This window comes from Lagenorhynchus albirostris, chromosome 11 (genome assembly GCF_949774975.1).
Source record: "Lagenorhynchus albirostris chromosome 11, mLagAlb1.1, whole genome shotgun sequence".
Taxonomy (NCBI): domain Eukaryota; kingdom Metazoa; phylum Chordata; class Mammalia; order Artiodactyla; family Delphinidae; genus Lagenorhynchus; species Lagenorhynchus albirostris.
This window is the reverse complement of record NC_083105.1, coordinates 38,311,164-38,330,783: the sequence shown is the minus strand read 5'-3', so window position 1 is coordinate 38,330,783 and position 19,620 is coordinate 38,311,164. Positions and strand designations below refer to the sequence as shown.

The window sequence follows — 19,620 nt, the reverse complement described above, 5'->3', positions numbered from 1 at the left end:
TAGTACCATCTGAGACAGCTGGGAAAAAAAGGAGAAATGAACCATTAATCACTTTTAATAGGTTGATTTATATTTTCATGAAAAAAAATCTGTAATTTTTTAAAGAAGATGTGTTGTGACATTTGAAGAGCACTAGTCAGTATGTAAGCTTTTACTTTCCCGTAGTCCATTTGTGACATGTGGAGGGGACTGTGAAGACTGAAATACCATCGCTCTAATTAAACAACTTACCTGTGCATCACCTACATGTCATAACGCAACTGTGTACTGAATAGTTTTAATTTATAACTGATTTAATACTTTTCCTTCTCTCAACTGGACCATATTTTTTTTTTTTTTTTTTTTTTGCGCGGTACGCAGACCTCTCACGGCTGTGGCTTCTCCTGTTGCGGAGCACAGGCTCCGAACGCGCAGGCTCAGCGGCCATGGCTCATGGGCCCAGCCGCTCTGCGGCATTGTGGGGTCTTCCCGGACCGGGGCACGAACCCGTGTCCCTTGCATCGGCAGGCGGACTCTCAACCACTGCGCCACCAGGGAAGCCCTGGACCATATTTTTAAAGGCAACTCTTACTCTTTTTTTTTTTGGTCAATGATTATTGAATAAGCGCAAGGTCCTGCTCTAGTCATTTCTTCCCTGTACCTCTGGGTGCATTTCTTTTTGTTTTAGTGAATCTCTAAATTGAAATTGGAGACCACTCACTGATAAATTAACCATTTTACATTAATTTATGAATACCTGATACTATTTTCATGGCATGCCTATAAGACAGGCTAAGTAAGTAGTATTTATAGTGGATAAGAGTTCATGCTCTGCAGTCAGTGTCTGGATTGGAATCCAAGTTCTGCGACTTGCTAGTTGTATAACCCTGGCAAAGGCACGTGCCTCCTCTGAGCCTTTGTATCTTTAACTGAAAAGAAACACATTGGCAGTAGCCACCCAGAAGGTTGTTGGGAAAAATATTTGAAAAGACCCATATGAAGCACCTATTAGTGCTGGACACACAAATACTAAAAAAAACATTACGGTTGCCCCTGTTTCCGTACTTCAGATGAAGAAGCCATGATTCAGGCAGATTAGATGAAAAGGGCTAAGAGAATTAGTGAAGAAACTGAACTAGAACATCAGCGTCTCACCTCTAGTGCAAACTGGACATGACTGTAGGAAATGCATATCATAACTGAGTGATACTATAGAAGAAGGCTAAACCCGTAAAGAAAAAAACATTTTAACTATTTACACACATATTAGATTGATAAAAATCAAGGCTAATCTTGTAGACAGTATTATGTAAACCAATAAAATTTTTTTTACGAGCAAAATAAAATAATTCCACAAAATCCTATGCCCTGATTGGTTAAATAAAATTCTGAACTTGAAGTGTTATCAGCTGGCTAATTAATTGTTTTTAAGTTTGGAGAGTCAATGAAATAGATGTTCACAAAATCCAGGTTTATAATCTAAACTTAAGTAAATTATCAACTGTCTCTTTTTCATTTATTGGTATTAGTATATGTTTTTGAAAATAAGAAAGCAAATAATTAACCATATTTAGCTGCCAGAGCCCTGGATCAGCCTAGGAATTGTCTTTTCTTTCATTTTAAATGCCACCCCCCCAAGTTATTCTCCTTTAGTTTTGATGCCTTTATCTTACAGAGGGAGAAGCGTTTGTAAAGATAGAAATTTACACCACAGGAGAGAACTGTAGGCAAGTCAAAGATTACTTGAATATTCTTTAAATAACTATGTTTTGCACAATGACAAGTTGTTTCTTTTCACTGCTTGCTGTTTGTAATCCACAAATTGACTCTATGCAAATTTTCTTTATAGCTTCCTCTTTTTAGTGTGACAAAAAGAGCTATGCTTACATTAGGGGACATTATATAATCAGACATTTCCCTGAGAAGTACCCACTTCAGTGAGGCACCTACATCTACGTTTTGCATTAAAAAGTTCCATCATAAAGTATGGCTAAGACTGCTCCTTCCCATTAAGAGGTAAAGAGGGCAGGCTTCAACCACTGCCTGAGCTTGAGGCTGGCTACATAGTTGCTACTGAGGATTTGAGGATGTGATTGCTGCTTGGGCCTAGGAGAATATTCAGTGATGGATTCAGTATTGTAAGGATTAATATGGTAACATAGAAAATGGGCCAACTGCCATTTGATTCAGCCCATGTTAAGAATTTTTTGAGCGCACATTGAAAGGTTGATACGTTAAATTTTTATTCTGTCTCTACTCCTAAACATGACTTTATCTAGCAATCGTGTAATGAAATCATTTATCTACTACATGTGTATAAATTTTAACTTTGGGCATTTGCTTATCTCTTAAGTTCCAGATGTTGTACAGAACATACAGTGTATGGCAACTAGCTGGCAGTCAGCTTTAGTGAAGTGGGATCCACCCAAAAAGGCAAATGGAATAATTACACATTATATGATAACAGTTGAAAGGAATGCTACAAAAATCTCTCCCCAAGATCACATGTATACTTTCATGAAACTTCTCGCCAATACCTCGTATGTCTTTAAAATAAGAGCTTCAACCTCAGCTGGTGAAGGTGATGAAAGTGCATGCAACATCAGCACGCTACCCGAAACAGGTAACTAATGTGAAACAGGTAACTGATCTGAAGCATGTAATCTACCTGAAAGAACTAACCTGAAACACAAAACTGTTCCTGGACTGTGTCCTACATTTGTCAATAACCTTTGTAATCTTTATAGCACATTTGTCTGAAACTTTAAAAGAAATATTAAAAAATATAACACATACATTTTTTATCCCACATGTTACCTGAGGGCCAGCTGTGTGGTCCATTGAACCACCTCCATAGCACTGGGAGGCTGAAAGGAGGAAAAAAGAGAAAATCTGCTTCATTGTGTTTTTACAAGTATCTATTTCTTATTATACAAACACCAAACTTACTGAACTATGCTTTATTGTAATTTAAAATAGGGAATGAATATGTAACATATATACACACACACACACACACACACACACACACACACACACACATATATATCTTTTTTTAATTGATTTGTGGCATTCTTGATGCTTCCCTGAATTCCAAAGTTGCAGTGTCAGACTCCTTTCATCTACTTCCTTCTCTTTATACCAGCCTTCATCTTTTGTATTATTGGAATAAAAATATCTAGGTCACTAAGCTCTAGTCTTTAAAGAGGAAAACTCTTAACTCTCCCTAACAGTGATGCACCCTAAGTCATAATCTCTTTCATCATCTACCTTCTCTAATATTGTACCTCTTCATATAAATGAAAACCTGACTCCTTCCCAATAACACCACTTCCCTGGAGGTCCTCCCTACTGGGGACTGTAGGTATTGACATAATTGTTTACTTCTGGCACCTCTCGATCCTTATCTTTGAAATATCTTTTAACCCTTTCCTCCTTTTGAAAGCAGCATCACCCAATTTTACTCTACTTTTCTATCTTTGAGGCTATAAACCACAGAACTTCAAGACGTGGTGTACCTTCTCTGATTTCAGCATCTTTTTCTTCTCATCCTTTCAAGGCAACATTTCTTGAGACTTTAGTGTCTTACCTATTCATCTGGAATGGACGCGTTGCAACAACAACTATCTCTTGCTCCTTACATCGCAAGGCGTGTCACTGTAACTCATCTTCCAGGAGATTCCCAACTCTGAAAGGACCCCACTGCTTGTTTTCACTAGATGCTGGCTGATGAATAGTGCTGGAGAAAATGTAAATGGTTCTATCTTGTTCAGCTATTCTTTAGCTCTCCCAATTGCTCCACAATCTACATCCCTGCTTACACTTAATCAGTTTTCCACAGGAAAATTCTGCTCTTACTCTGAACATGGTCTACCCCCACTATGATCCATCTTTGATGTTATTATTCATTTTACTAATAGCATCAAAGAGAATTGATTTGCCTTCCTTCAAAATTTACTGATATCTTTATTTATGCTCTCAAGGTAGCCTCCCTTGGGAATGTCATTGCCTTTCTCTTTTCAGGAACCTAACTGCTCATTTTTGTTTCAAACTCGTGTTTCCTCTAGAACATAACTCCATCAATTTAGTCTACTTTCTCCTGCATTTTATCTTCTTTCTCTGTCTCTTGAATACACAGGCACATACCAACAGCCACACAAATTGTTAGAAAATTTCAGCTGAGGACCTGGTTGGTATATCAACCCTAAACATATTCAAAATGGAATTTATGTAACATGAATTCTCCTTCTCTTCCTCACTTTTCTATACCTGTTCTTTATAATCAGTTGGGGATCAAGCCTCATTTTCTTATGTGATTCTTCCTCCCATCTCTCCTACATATAATCAGAGCTTATCAATTCAGTCTCCACCATGGCTCTGCAATTTGCCCCTTCTTCAACTTGACTGCCCCCATTTTATATCAGACTTGTTGCTTCCTGTAGTAATCCCCTTTGGGGATTCTCATTCAGCCTGCCTGTCAGTACCATCTTTCCACCCACTTATTTTGATTGAATTGGCTCTAACATACAATTTAGAGCATTTATGTGTTGGCTGTTGAATTTTATTACCTGAGGGGTGAGAAGCAGACATGGATATATAGGTATCTGAAGCATAGAGGTGGTAATGAAAGGTACTATGTATAAGAGATGGCCCAGAATACTCCAAATGTTTTACCTATTCTCATCGTGTACAAAATATACCCAGAATTCATCACCAGTTAGATTTGACTTCTGTCTAGCTTTTCATTCTTTTGTTCCTGCACTGCATCTCTTCATATAACTGAAGCCAAACTTTATTTATTCACACATTAGATTTCATGTATTCATTTCAAAAGACATTTATTAAGCACCTGCTATGGGCTAATAATTGATTAGATTCTCTTCTTTAAACTTACTCAATACTTTTCACCATCAGATTGTCCTACTCCCTTTCTACGTCACACAAAATTGTATTAGTTCTTAAAAGTCCAGCTTAAGTGGGTGTGTGTGTGTGTATGTGTGTGAGTGTGTTTAAGTCTTCAATGACATGCTAAGCATTAAAACTACAGATTCCTAGACTTCACCCTAGATTTGGCTGAATCATAGCCTCAAGAGATGAAGCCCAAGAATCTATAGTTTTAAGCATCTCTCTGATGATTCTCTGTAAATTTTCTGAATTACTGGACTAGATTACCCAGGAATTTTGATGGCAGGTGATGTGTAGCAGTGAGGACAGGCAAACAGTGTCAGAGAGGTCCAGAAAGGGGTAGCAGGTGTTTCCTCAGTGGGTGGGCAGCAGATCATTGCTATACAGAGTCTGAGAGAAGGAAATATGTTCAAATGCAGGCAGGTGGTCTGCATCAGGGTGGTCTAGTACCAGGTGAAATGGTCTTGATCATTGGACGGGAGCTGAGTCCTAGAGAACTGGCAACGAAAGACAGGACAGTAATTCTGAGATAAATGAGAGGTTCAGAACTCAGAGAACAAGGCAGAGGACTCATTATTATTGATTCCACTGGTACTCAAGGTGACTGCTCAGTCACAGGAATGAAGCAGAAGTTTAATTAGTAGAACAGAGATGCATAATCAAAGTATATACACTTGATGTAGGGCCACCTGAACTTAAGGACAGGTCTTTGTTAAAAAAAAAATCCTTTAAGGATTTGAATTAGATTTTAAGTCAGGATTAAAAGATCGCATGAATGGAGACTGAAGGAATTCTAAACCAATGAATTAGGAAGGTATTAGGCATATTGTACCATGTATTATGTGCTCCCTTACTACTGAAGACAAATGTTGCTCAAAGTTTGGACTGCTGACTCTCCCTGCATCAGAAGGTACATCCCCGAGGCCCTACTCTAGACCTGTGGAATCAGAGTTTGGAAAATAAAACTCACAAATCTTCCTTTAAACAAGGTATGTGAGGTGAGAGACAGTGCTGAAATTTGAGAACCATTCTATTCCACTGTATACTCTCTGCTTGTGGGGCTATGTCTTATTTGTCTTTATTTTACTCACAGTTCATAGCAAAGAGCCTTGGGCATTCTAGGCACTCAGATTTTTGTAAAAGAAAGAAATGAATTGTTTTCTCATGAAATTCATAATTTTTCATAAGGGTGTTACTCCACTGCAATGTATTATTTCCATACTTTCATCAGGCAAAATTATAGATATTTTCTCCCAGGCAAATGTAAGTTTTTTCAATTCAGGAGAGTCATTCATATGAAACATGAGTATTAACTGCTGCTTTAAAAATATTTAAATAATTTGTTTATCTTTAAAATTAATTTTCAGATCTAGCATGTAATTGTATTTATGATTACAATTTTTACTAGGTAAATAATTTGCTTTTATCTGGGTTCACATGAATTGTTTGTTGATAAGACATTAGTAAGAACTGGAGATTCATTGTTCAGAATGGAAGCAGTTTTATAGCTGTTGCAAACTTCTAATTTATGGTGGTCTAAGATTAGTCACAGTGTAAAGTCAGCTGTGAGTCACTGACTCTGTACTTCTGACATGAAGTGAAATCAAATTTGGCTCACTCCCTTGCTGCCTAGTGTCTGACCTTAACATTCCTTCCAGGGATTATTGGGTATTTTTCTCAGTGTAAACTTGGTCATATTGGGCACAGTTAAACATGCATCATGGATGATTGAATTTATGAGGAGATTAGTATTCAGTGTCTAAACTGGTTCCATTGTCGCAGTCAAACACGTCAGAATAAGGCAAATAAAGATGAAGGCCCCCAAACCTGGTAATTTTAATAGCATTTTCTGTCCAAGTATATTATATGTACCAATAAAAATATTATAGCAAGTTCAAGTGCATACAAGACTTAACTTTTAAAATCTCAAATTAGTTCAAAATGCATGCACTTCTCCTATTATTTTCAAATCTTAGTAAATATGGTGATTTAATATTGAGTTTGAAAATTTGTTTTTTTTTTCCTGGAAGATAATTTTACAGTTTGGATTTATTCAAAGCTCTTCCAAGTTCAGTAATTTAGAATCAAAAGAGGAAAGTAAGCTATATCCCTTGGATGCCCAGAACTTAATTGAGGGAAAGTGAAATACTCAGTTGTGGTTTTTAGGGGTGTTATTTTCAGCAGTGATTTCTTTATTAGCTTTTTGTTCAGTAGGAGGTATTAGGCACCTAGATGGACCCACTGGAAGTCCACTGAGCTTGCAGATATATTAATGGATCAGCACCGAATGGGAGTGTGTTTAATATCCCTGTTTTTTTCCCCTTCTACACTTGGTTGTTTCAAATAACTGTGTACTGTTTAATAGCATATATGTAAACTCTCAGGCCTCTTCTACAAAGCCATGACCGCCGTTCCCCTAAGAAGTATTTAAGAAATGTATTTGTTATGTACTTTATTCGGATCCCTATTTTGTGGGCCTCTGTGAGCAGTGTAGAGATTACTGGGCGAACTGTGATTAGGACAAAATCTAACTTCCTAAAAAAAATAAGATATACCATTTATAAGAATTTAGACCATTCTTAAGTACCATTTAATAGAGTGGATGTGGATGGTAAAAGTTTTCTCAAGGTTGCAAATTAATGTGCTAATTCAAAAGAAGTTTACTTTTTCCTTTGTCTGCATCCCAGTGACCTTGCTCTCCTCAGTCGAGATAAGTCAAACACATGCAGGAAAATTGTGTGATCCTGTTGGTTCTTAAGCAAGTGAATTGGCACATTTCTACTTACCAGTCAGTAATTGTAGAAAGCACAAAAGCCATTATAGTTGCCTGTCATGGATCAGAGAGAAATAGCTATAAGCATTGCTACTTTAATTGAAGTTCAAATGCTTTACAAAATATATTTCATACAGACTTAATTATTAAATATAATACTTTCCTTAAGAGTGAACATCAGGTGAAAAGTATCCTTTATACTTGTGGTGTGGTGGACATTTGACCAGTATATACTCATGTAATGCTTACTGAGTCCAGGCTTTGTGTTTGGGGCTCAAGACTCAAGTTTGAATCCCAAATGGCATTGGTGATCTCGGCTCTGCAGGTCCAAATAACTCCACCATTATTGTAAAGACGTATCTAATAAATATAAAGCAATTAAACACAAACCTACGTAAATATGTCAGTTGTGTGGATTGAAGATTGAATCAAATAGGAATTCAGGAGAAATACCTTTTATGGAAGGCCATATTGAAGAAGTGGAATAGGAACTGGATGTTGCTTATTGATAGCTTTGGAATTGCTTTATAGAAGTTTAGACTCAGTAACCTAATTAAAAGATGATGATATGGTTTTGGAACTTGAATTTCATAGTCAGGTATACTAATGTTTACTTACATTTACCTGGTATAGATCAATAAAATAGCTAAGTTTACTAAATATTCTTTTTGTTTTCCTCAATGTGCTATGAGAAAATGTCAGTTGTACATATCAAAGAACATTCTTCTTTTTATTTGAGCAATCTTAGATGGCGGAGGTTAGGTAGACCTGAAGATTATGGGTATGCTAAAGCACTTATGGTAAGCCACTCTGTGGCCCCATTGCTGTTCATGAAAATGGTGAGATAGATAGAGGGGAGTAAATAGAAATTCCAAGACACAGCAAGGGAAAACACATAGTAGTACAAAGGAATGTAATAAGGGGTCAAGGCTGAGATGGAAGCCTGACTAGAGGGTGCTGTATTGAAAAGAGTATAGGACGTGAGATCGAATAACTCAGGTAGACCATACTCTGCTTTGTATAGTTGTAGCAGAAATTTGAATACAATATTATGGAAAATAGGGTACTCTGCTAAATTTAGAGTAGGAAGCAACATAAATTGACTCTGAAAACAGTGATTTTTTTTTGGTCGTTTTCCTAAAACCCTGCAGTAATCTCTTCAGATGGAGAAGGATTTGTTCATTACAAATTTACTGAATCTCCCAAATCATAAAGAATAAAATCCACAGTCATTTTAATGGTCCGTAAGGTCCTTTTTCAACCCAGCATTCTCTTCCCTAGTAATGTATGTGTCTCTTCTTTCATCTTTGAAAAGAAATTTAGCCTCAAATATCACCTCTTCAAAGAGGATCTAACTTATTTATGATTAAAACTCCTCCCAGCTAGAATTTTCTATGCCTCTTTCTTGCTTTACTTTTCTCTGTTATAGGTATCATTATCTGTGGATCTGTCCTCATTACAATGCGTGCTCCATGAGAATAGGGATTTTCCTTTGTGCAGTTCACCCTTATTTTCAGTGCCCAGGAATGCATCTGGCATACAGTGATACTCAATAAATATATTATTAAAGAATGAATGAATTAGTCAATCAATATACAGGCCTTGAAGAGTGATAGAGACACAGTGAACACTCAGTATGCATACTTTGGGTGCCTGAAGTAGAAACTTTCAGCCACAAAATTATGTTTAGACAATTATGTGGTAAAATATCTAAGAAAGGCATGTCTTCTGTGGTAAATCTTTTTAATTAAACTTTTTATTTTGAGATATTTATAGAGTCACGTGCATATATAAGAAATAATATAGGGAACTCCTGTGCTCCCTTTATCTAGTTCCCTCCAATGGGAACATCTCATAAGACTGCAGTGCAGTATTACAACCACCATATTTATATCAGTGCAATCAATATAGAGAATATTTAATGAGAATAATTTCTCATGTTGCCTTTTTATGGCCACACCCAACTCCTGCCCACTCTCCTTGTACTTCTGCTTATCTTAACCCTCTGATAACCACTAATTTGCTCTCCATTTTCTGTAATATTGTCATGTTAAGAATGTTATATAAATTTTTTTGTACTGATTGATATGTTCATGTAATTTTCTTGTTAATATGGCTTGTCAATATGGTGGATTAAATGGATTGATATTCTAATACTGAACAAACCTTTGGTCTCTGGAATCAACCCCACTTGATCATGGTGTACTTCTTTTTACTTATTACTGATTTCTATTTGCTAATAGTTTGTTAAAGATTATTGCATCTATATTCGTGAGGGATATTGGTCTGTAGTCTTGTGGAGGTTTTTTTTTTTCACTGTCTTTGTCTAGTTTTGGTATCAGGGTGATGGTGGCCTTATAGAATGAGTTTGGGAGTGTTCCTTCCTCTGCAATTTTCTGGAATAGTTTCAGAAGGATAGGTGTTAACTAAGAGAAGTCTCTAAAGTGTTAACTTTAGAGAAGTTCTAAATGTTTGATAGAATTCACCTGTGAAGCCATCTGTCTCGGACTTTTGTTTGTTGGGAGTTTTTTTAATCACAGTTTCAATTTCAGTACTTGTGATTGGTCTGTTCATATTTTCTATTTCTTCCTGAGTCAGTCTTGGGAAATTGTACCTTTCTAAGAATTTGTCCATTTCTTCTAGGTTTCCATATTATTGGCATATAGTTGCTTGTAGTACTCTCTCATGATCCTTTTATTTCTATGTCCGTTGTAACTTGTCCTTTTTCATTTCTAATTTTATTGATTTGAGCCCTCTTTCTTTTTTTCTTGATGAGTCTCACTGTCTTTGTCTAGTATCAGTATCAGAGAATACTAGCTTTATAATACAAATCTCTTCTAATTTCTGGAAGAGATTGTGTAGAATTTGTGTTAATTCTTCTTTAAACATTTGGTTGAGTTCTCCAGTGAAACTATCAAGGCATGGAGATCTCTTTTTGGGGAGTTTTGAAATTATGTTTAAGTGTTCTCAGCATGCAAAGTTGGAGCTGAAATGTATATCGAATCAGTTGCAGAAAGTGGTACTTGTAAGTAATACATTTGTCAAAAAGGAAGTCTCAAGAGACATAATGAAATATGGTAAACTAAAATGTGTTGAATTGATATGAGATGAAAATACGATATATCGAAATGTGTGAAACAGTTAAAGCAGTGAAGAGAGGGAAATTTATAGCATTAAATACATACATTGGAAAAGTCTCAGATCGATAATCTAAGGTTCTCCCCTCCACTAGAGGCTAGAAAAAGAAAAGGAAGATATAGTGAAGGAAGTGAATAATAAAAATAAGAACAGAAATCAGTGAAATTGAAAACAGAAAAACAGTAGGAAAAATCAGTTAAACAAAACTGGTTCTTCAAAAAGATGAAATTGACAAATGTCTAGCGAGCCCGACAAAGAAAAAAAGAAGTCACAAATTACCAATATTTAGAAATGAAATCACTGCAGACATCAAAAGGATAATAAGGGAATAATATCAAGAATTTTACACCTTAGATGAAATGAACTTACTCTTTTTTTTACTGGAGTATAGTTGCTTTACAATGTTGTATTAGTTTCTGCTGTACAATGAAGTGAATCAGCTTTATGTATACATATATCCCCTCCCTCTTGGATCTCCCTCCCACCCCCCTCCCATCCCACCCCTCTAGGTCATCACAGAGCACCAAGCTGAGCTCCCTGTGCTATACAGCAGTTTCCCACTAGCTATCTATTTTACACATGGTAGTGTATATATGTCAGCCCCAATCTCCTGATTCGTCCCACCCTCCTCTTGCCCCCCCTGTGTCCACATGTCCGTTCTCTTCGTCTGCATCTCTATGCCTGCCCTGCAAATAGGTTCATCTGTACCATTTTTCTAGATTCCACATATATGCATTAATATATGAACTTACTCTTTAAAATCACAATGACCACAGCTCAGTTAATATGAAATACATGATTTGACTAGTCCTATAACTATTAAGGATACTAAATTTATGATGGTTTCCTTTGATAGCACTCTGGTAGAGAAAAGGAGGGCACCTCTCCATTACCGCCAGATGTATGTAGAAATCCAAATTCCCCACTTGGCCTCTGCTGACACCCAAGGGGAGGATGTTGGGTGAGCATGAGAAACAGGGTTGCCCACCAGGCTTCCACTAAGAAGGATAGGAGTGCCTCGTATTCTTCCTACATATTCTCCACTGACACGGTGGAGGGGACTTACTACCTCCGGAAGGGGTGGAAGTTCTGGCTCCCTATTTTACCTCACTCTATCAAGGATGGTTGAGGAACCTCACTACCACGTAGTAAAGGCAGACTAGGTTCTTCATTTGACCTTTGTCGTCATGGGAGGGAGTGGGACCACAGCTTTTTTCTGTAGTTTTTGGGTAGAGTTGTTATTGTCTAAAAGTTTTCTGTCTTGCTAGGCTACACTGTTTTTTTTTCTGTTAGAGGGGGAGGCTTTTTCTGAGGCTTTTTTAGTCTGAGCTGGTTGGCATTTGGAGATTGCTGGCCTTGGGGATATACAAGGCAAAAAGAAAAGCCAGGGAGCTCACCACTGTGTTGTTCCCTGGGTCGTGAGTTCCCTAGTTGCTTTGCCTTCTCACCACCTTTCAGAGTCTTCTTATGTTTGTTTCATATTTGATGTCCAAGGTTTTAGTTGTACTCAGTGGAGGGAACTGGGAAAATATATCTACTCCATCTTCAAAGCCTGAAGTTCATTTGTGGGGATATGCTTAATATCACGTGTGGTACCCTTTTAAATCCATATATTCAAGATTAAGTTATTTAATACATATGAAGTACTCTGCCAGAGACTACTGGTAAGACTGTGATGAAACACAATTATATTCTTGTGCTTTTAAAATTTAGAATTATATAATTTTAGATCTTTATTGGATTTCGAAGATAACCCCATTCAGCCATTTCATTTTGCAAGCATGGAAAATGAAGCACAGAGGTTTAGTGTCTGCTGAGAGTGTGCTTTAACTAATTATTAGCAGAACTCTTACTAATCCAGAACTCTTTCTACCGTATTATGATACTTCCCTTACATTAGAAATTCAACTGATCATTTGTGTTTACTGGAATTAAAATGTTTTTCACATTATTTCACAATATCTAAATAGAGTCATTATGGAGTGGGGAAATTCAGGTTCATCATATGAATTTCATTAATTTGTACAGGGATATATATGTTCTGAGTATATACATACTTTTGTCCAAATATGGTTTTAAAATTTAGGAAAACTAAATTTCTGTTATCAAATATGTGCTTAACCTGTAATACTAAAAATACTATGAGTTAATATAGTAAGATCTGTAAAATACTGAAGCCATTCTGGGAAATTTTATACTTTCTAGTCACATATCACATTTTTTATCCTGGATCAGTTCCAAAAGTGTAATCTTTGCTATTATGAATTTCTGTCTTAGGTATCAAATTCTAAATTATAAATTTAAAAGTCCTTTTAAATGCAATTCCTTTTGTAAAATAATGAACCTGAGTTACTCTGCATAATTCTCCTTGACCCCACTGATGCTCTAATACCTTTCATTAAGTGGAGTCCAGGCAACCACTCTTTTCTTCATCCCAGCTCCAGCTAAGGCCAGCTGTTCTTCAAGCAACATTTTTATTAACTTATTTAGGAACTGGGGCATATCTTATTACCCTATTTTCCATTCCTGTCCTATGCAGCTGTAGTTGATACTTTTCATAACAGCCTTTACATATCAACCTCCTCCTCCATTTCACCTCATTTTTTTCTTATTCTCTTTTACTTCCCTTTTTAAGTAAATTATGCACGTGTGTGTGCATGCAAAAGCCCCTCTTCTTTCTTTCTTTCTGGTAGCCATACGACTTGAAAGCTTCAAGAATGTGCTCCTTGTTTCTATGAGATTATAAGCTTCAGGGAAAAACATTTACTAATGGTGGAAAAACTCTGAAATGTAGAATAAATGAGTTTTAATGATAGCAAAATTTCATTAACAGTATTACGTTAATTTAGACAATTTAAAAATGCAATATTAATACAAAGAAAAGGCTTTAAATAGTAAGTTGTGCAAATTATCATTAATCTCAAAATATTACAAGTTTCATGGTATATAAGAAAACAACTTTTGGAGGAAGCTATTCTATAAATATAAGACATGCATAAATAGCAGCCACTTTTAGAATGCAAATAAAGTAACATTTCTTAGTATATTAATGTTATGGTAATTTGAATATTCACCACCTCCTATTCACTGCATCCTTGATTCACCCATTAGTTCGGTGCCTGGATACCTTATTACGAAGAATTACTACTTTAAAGGCAATTTGCAGTGTTAGAAAGATAAATGTAATTCCATATGGATCACAATAATGAAATCTATACCAGTTAAAGGATATGTTAAAAAACAGTAGCCCAATTTTCTGACATTTATTACTAATTAAATTAGCCTACTTTAGATAGGATTTTTTAAAAGCGAAGGTTGTTAGTAATTTTTAAAATGTAACTACATTAATATTTTCTATGTATGACAGTGTGACATTTTTAAAGTTTAGCCTGAAATTTAAAACTAACTTTGTATTTAGGATGTTATTACAGAGAAGTTATTAACTGTGTGAGACATACTCCCTAGAAGCTGGATAGAATGCTCTTCTTACAAGTACTATTAGAAAATTTGTCTGAAGATTGAACAGTTACCAAAAGAGAATTGAAAGTAGTTGTTGATGTACTTGGACTAATCTATAAGGCTTCTTTTCTAGTATGGATACATGAGAAATACAATAAAGCTCATGATTTTTTCCATAATGTCTAGATTTATAAAATATTAGCTAGAAAGTATTAGTATCTAGGATTTTAGTTTTCTATATAAATGTATAACATTTTGAATATTGTTGGTACGATTTAATGGGAAAGCCTTTTTCTTTTCATTTTTTTAACATTTTCTAATTATGGGAAATTATTTTATGTACAGTGAGATGCACAGAACTTAATTATACAATTAAATGAGTTTCCACACATGTATACAGCCATGTAACCACCACTCAGCAACATATAGAATATTTCCATCTTCCACAGAAAGTTCCCTTGGACACCCACTCCCCAAGGCAACCACTATCCTGATTTCAATCAACATAGATTAGTTTCAGTTGTTCTTGAGCTATATTTACTCTTTTATATCTGGTCTATTTCTTTCAACATAATTGTGAAGCTCATGTTGTTGAGGGTTTCAGTAATTTGTTCTTTTTATTATTGAGTCATTTTCCACCATTTTAATATCCCTTTTTTTTTTTTTAAAGATGTTGGGGGTAGGAGTTTATTAATTACTTTATTTATTTTTGCTGTGTTGGGTCTTCGTTTCTGTGCGAGGGCTTTCTCTAGTTGTGGCAAGCGGGGGCCACTCTTCAACGCAGTGCGCGGTCCTCTCACTATCGCGGCCTCTCTTGTTGCAGACAGAGCACAGGCTCCAGACACGCAGGCTCAGTAGTTGTGGCTCACGGGCCTAGTTGCTCCACGGCATGTGGGATCCTCCCAGACCAGGGCACAAACCCATGTCCCCTGCGTGGGCAGGCGGACTCTCAACCACTGCACCACCAGGGAAGCCCTGTTTTCTTTTGATGGACATATGGATTGTTCCAAACTAAGTGTTATGAATAAAACTGTTATAGATATTTTTGTCTAAAACTTTTTTGTGGACTTGCTGGGTCATAGTCCAGATGGATGTTTAACTATTCAAGAAACTGATGATTTTCAAGTGGTTGTTCTATTTTAAATACTCACCCAACAGCATATGTGAGAGTTCTAATTACTTCTCGGTATCAGCAGAATTTGGTATTATCAGTCTTTTTAAATTTTAGACAGTCTAGCTGGTATAAAAGAACTTCTATCTTATTGTAAGTTTAATTTTCATTTCAATGATGACTAATGATGTTAAATCCTTTAACATGGTTATTGATAATTCATATAAAGACAGTCTTTGCTTTACCTGATAGTGTGGGACCATAAAAATGACTGTAAAGCTATCTGTAAAATGTGTGCAAAGCAACCTTAATAATCAATAGGGAAAATGATGATTGTTCCATAACCTTCAAAGTTTTTTGTCACTACATTAAAAACTCTCTTACTGTCAGTTATAAATATATAGGAAATGAAAAAAACAACAAAAACAATATTTAGTATACTGTAATTTAAAACATTAGAAATAACTGAGAATGAAAACTTTCACTTTATTAAAAACATCAAGAGTGGTTACTTGCTTTTTCTCACTGTTTAGCTTATGATATAGAGAGAGCATCTTTTCTATGACTTGGCAAAGTTTGGATTAGCTTTGAACATGCATATGGGCACGTGACATATGCACATGGGAGATAAGGAGGCCATATAACTACACACTTTGCTGCCTGTGCATGAACTAAATAACAGATGCACAGTGACCAATCAATGATAGGTTTCAAAAGAAATGATATTATTGGTCTCTGATTATGATGTACATCTGTGTGTGTGTGTGTGTGTGTGTGTGTGAAACCAAATCATTTTTTATTTATTTGTTTTAAACTTTTTATTTTATATTGGTGTACAATTAACAATGTTGTGTTAGTTTCAGGTGTACGACAAAGTGATTCAGTTATACATATACATGTATCTATCCTTCTTAAAATTATTTTCCCAATTAGGTTGTACAGAATATTGAGTAGAGTTTCCTGTGCTATACAGTAGGTCTTTGTTGGTAGCAATTTTGTGGACAGGAGAGCTAGCAGTGAAGTACTTTATACAAGAACTCATAGTTAATGTATAAAGGTAACAAAGTTTAACCCCTGTTTTGGGCAGACAGGTGTTATTTAATTAAACCATAAAAACAGAAATTCAAGCATATTAGAACATGCAACGTGAGGATTGTTCTGTCATTTTTGACAGGTTTTCGTTCAAGTCTTTAGCCCATTTTGTATTGAGTTGCTTTTCTTTTTGGTGTTGAGTTATAGGAACTCTTAATATATTTTGAATACAAGTCCTTTATTAGATGTATATATAACAAATACTGTCTCTTAGTCAATGGCTTGATTTTCTATTTCCTTAATGGTACCTTTGGATGAGCAGATTATTTTAATTTTGATGAAATCCAAAGTAGCAATTTTTAATTTCACATTAGTACATTTTGTGTCCTAAGAAATATTGTCTACTTCAAGATCATGAAGATATTATCCTGTCTTTTATACTAGAAATTTTACAGTTTTAGCTTTTATATTTATATCCATAATTCATCTCAAATTTTGTGTATGTGTGTAGTATGAGATATGATTTAAAGTTCCTTTTCAATATATTCATTCAATTTTTCCAAAACTTTTTAAAAGATTTTCCTTTTCCCTACTGAATTACCTTGGTAGCTTTGTCAAAAATCAGTTGACCCTATGCACTTGAATCTCTTTCTGGAATATATTCTCTTCCATTGATTTGTATACCTTTATGAATACCACACTGTGTTGATTACTACAGTTTTATAACAAATCTTGAAATCAGGTAGTGTAGGTTCTACAAATGTGTTCTTTTTCAAGGTTGTTTTAGCTATTTTAGTTCTTTGTATTTCCATATAGATTTTATTATTAGAATCACCTTGTTGATTTTTACCAAAAAAACCCTGTGGCATTTTCATTGGGATTGCATTTAATCTATTCATGCATTTAGGGAGAAATGCCATCTTAATATTGAGTTATCTGGTCCATGAACATGGTATATGTCTCTATTTTTAGACTCTAATTTCTTTCGGCAGTGCTTTGTAGTTTTCAGCAAATGAATTTTACATGTCTTTTGTTAAAATTATTCCTATTTAACGTTTTAATTTTAGTCACCAGTTGTTTGATGTAGAATTTAGAAATACAGTTGATTTTGTTTATTGGTATTGTATCCTACAACTGCTAAATTTGCTTATTAGTCCGAGAAGCGTTTTGTTATATATTGCTTTAGAATTTTCTACATTTAAAAATGTCACTTCATCTACAATTAGGGTAATTTTTATCTCTTTCTTTCTAAACCCTGTGACTTTTTTCCCTTACCATATTGCACTGGCCAGACTCTCTGGTACTATATTAAATAGAAGTAGTAAAAGCAGACATCCTTGCATTGTTCCCAATCAAAAGGGGAAGCATCCATCCTTCACTATTTTGTATGATGTGTGCTGTAGGATTCTGTAGATGCCCATGATCGAATGCTTTTTTCTCTTTTATTCTGTTACTGTGGTAAATTATATGATTAGCTTTTTAAATATTAAGTGAAATTTACCTTCCTGGGATAGACCACACTTGATCAGGTGCACTATACTTTTATATATGGCTTGACAAGTGTTTACAAATTTTATTAATTTTTCTGAAGAACTAATTTTTGAATTTGTTAATATTCTCTTTTATTTATCTATTTTCTATTTCACTGAGTCCTGATCTTTATTATTTTCTTCCCTCTAAATATTCTGCTTTTAATATGCTCTTTTTTTCTGTATTTTTATCATAATTTTCTTTCTGTCTTTTTTCCCCAGCTTTATTGAGGTATGATTCACGAATAAACATTGCATATATTTAAGGTATACAGTGCAGTGCTTTGATATATGTATACATTGTGAAATGATTCCCCCAATCAAGCTAATTAACCTGTCCATCACCTCACATATTTACCTTTTGTGTGTGTGTGTGTGGTGAGAACACTTAAGATCTACTCTCTTAACACATTTCAAGTATGTAATATTGATACATCATTATTAACTATAGTCACCATGCTGTACATTAGCTTTTTCATATAACTTATTCATATAACTGAAAGTTGTACCCTTTGACAAACATCCCACTATCTCCCCTCCACTCCCCTGGCCCCTGGCAATCACTGTTCTATTCTGTTTCCATGAGTTTGACTTTTTTAGAGTCCATACATAAGTGAGATCTTGCAGTATTTATCTTCTTGTAGCTAGTTTATTTTACTTCACATAATGATTTTAAGCCTTTCTTCTTTTCAAATATAATCATTTACAGCTATAAATCTCCTAATAATTATATATCACAAATTTTGACTTCTTACTTTTGATAAAAATATTCTCTAATTTCCTTTGAAATTTCTCCTTTGAGCCATGGTTATTTAAAAATATATTTAATTTCTAATATTTGGGACTTATCTAGATAGCCACATGTCATCAATTTTTCATTTATTGCCATTATTGTTAGAGAATATGTCTGTAACACTTAATTTTTAAAAATTAGTTGGGACAGTTTCTGTGGCTCAGCATATAATTTATCTTGTTGAATATTCTTCCATGCACACTTGAAATAATGTCTGTTCTTCAGTTGTTGTCCATAATGTTCTATGTATTAATTCAGTGTGATAATGTTTTGCAAATCTGTATTCTTACCACTTTTCAACAAAAATTATTCGATATATTATTGATAAGGAAATATTAAAATATCCAAATATATTGTGGATTTGTCTATTTCTTCAAGTCTGTCAGTATTTGGTTCATGTACTTCAAAGTTTTTTATTAAACACACACATATTATAATTGTTATAACTTCCTAACTGATCCATTAATCATTATAAACTGTCTCTTTTATCTTTAGATCACTCCTTGTCTTAGAGATTCTTTAGTCTGGTATTAATATAGGCACATGCTCTTTAGTTTACTGTTTGCTTTGTATGTTTTTTTCTATCTTTACTTTTGAATTATTTGTATCATATTTAATTTGTGTGTCTGGTGGACAAATTATGTCTCTTGTGGGCAGCATATAATTGGGTCTTTTATTTTTATTTTACTTGACAATCTCTGTCTTCTAAATGGAGCATTTAATCTATTTATGTTTAAAGTCATTATTTAGTTGAGTTTAGTTCTATTTGCTATTTGTTTTCTAGCTCTTTTTTAGTTCCTCTGTTCTTTCTTTATTGCCTTCCTTTGGGTTAATTGGATGGTTTTAGCTTTCTGTTTTAATTTCTTTATAGGATTTTTATCTATACTTCCTTGTCACTATT

At 34.8% G+C, this 19,620-nt stretch overlaps 1 protein-coding gene across 1 annotated transcript in view; it reads left to right on the top strand.

Annotated features, from left to right (window-relative positions):
• The window catches only part of PTPRQ (protein tyrosine phosphatase receptor type Q), a 198,346-nt gene that overhangs the window by 73,542 nt on the left and 105,184 nt on the right, over positions 1-19,620 (top strand). Inside the window, exon 25 of the mRNA XM_060165124.1 lies at positions 2,333-2,602. Coding sequence (XP_060021107.1) covers positions 2,333-2,602 — 270 coding nt within the window. The remainder of the gene's footprint in view (positions 1-2,332; positions 2,603-19,620) is intronic.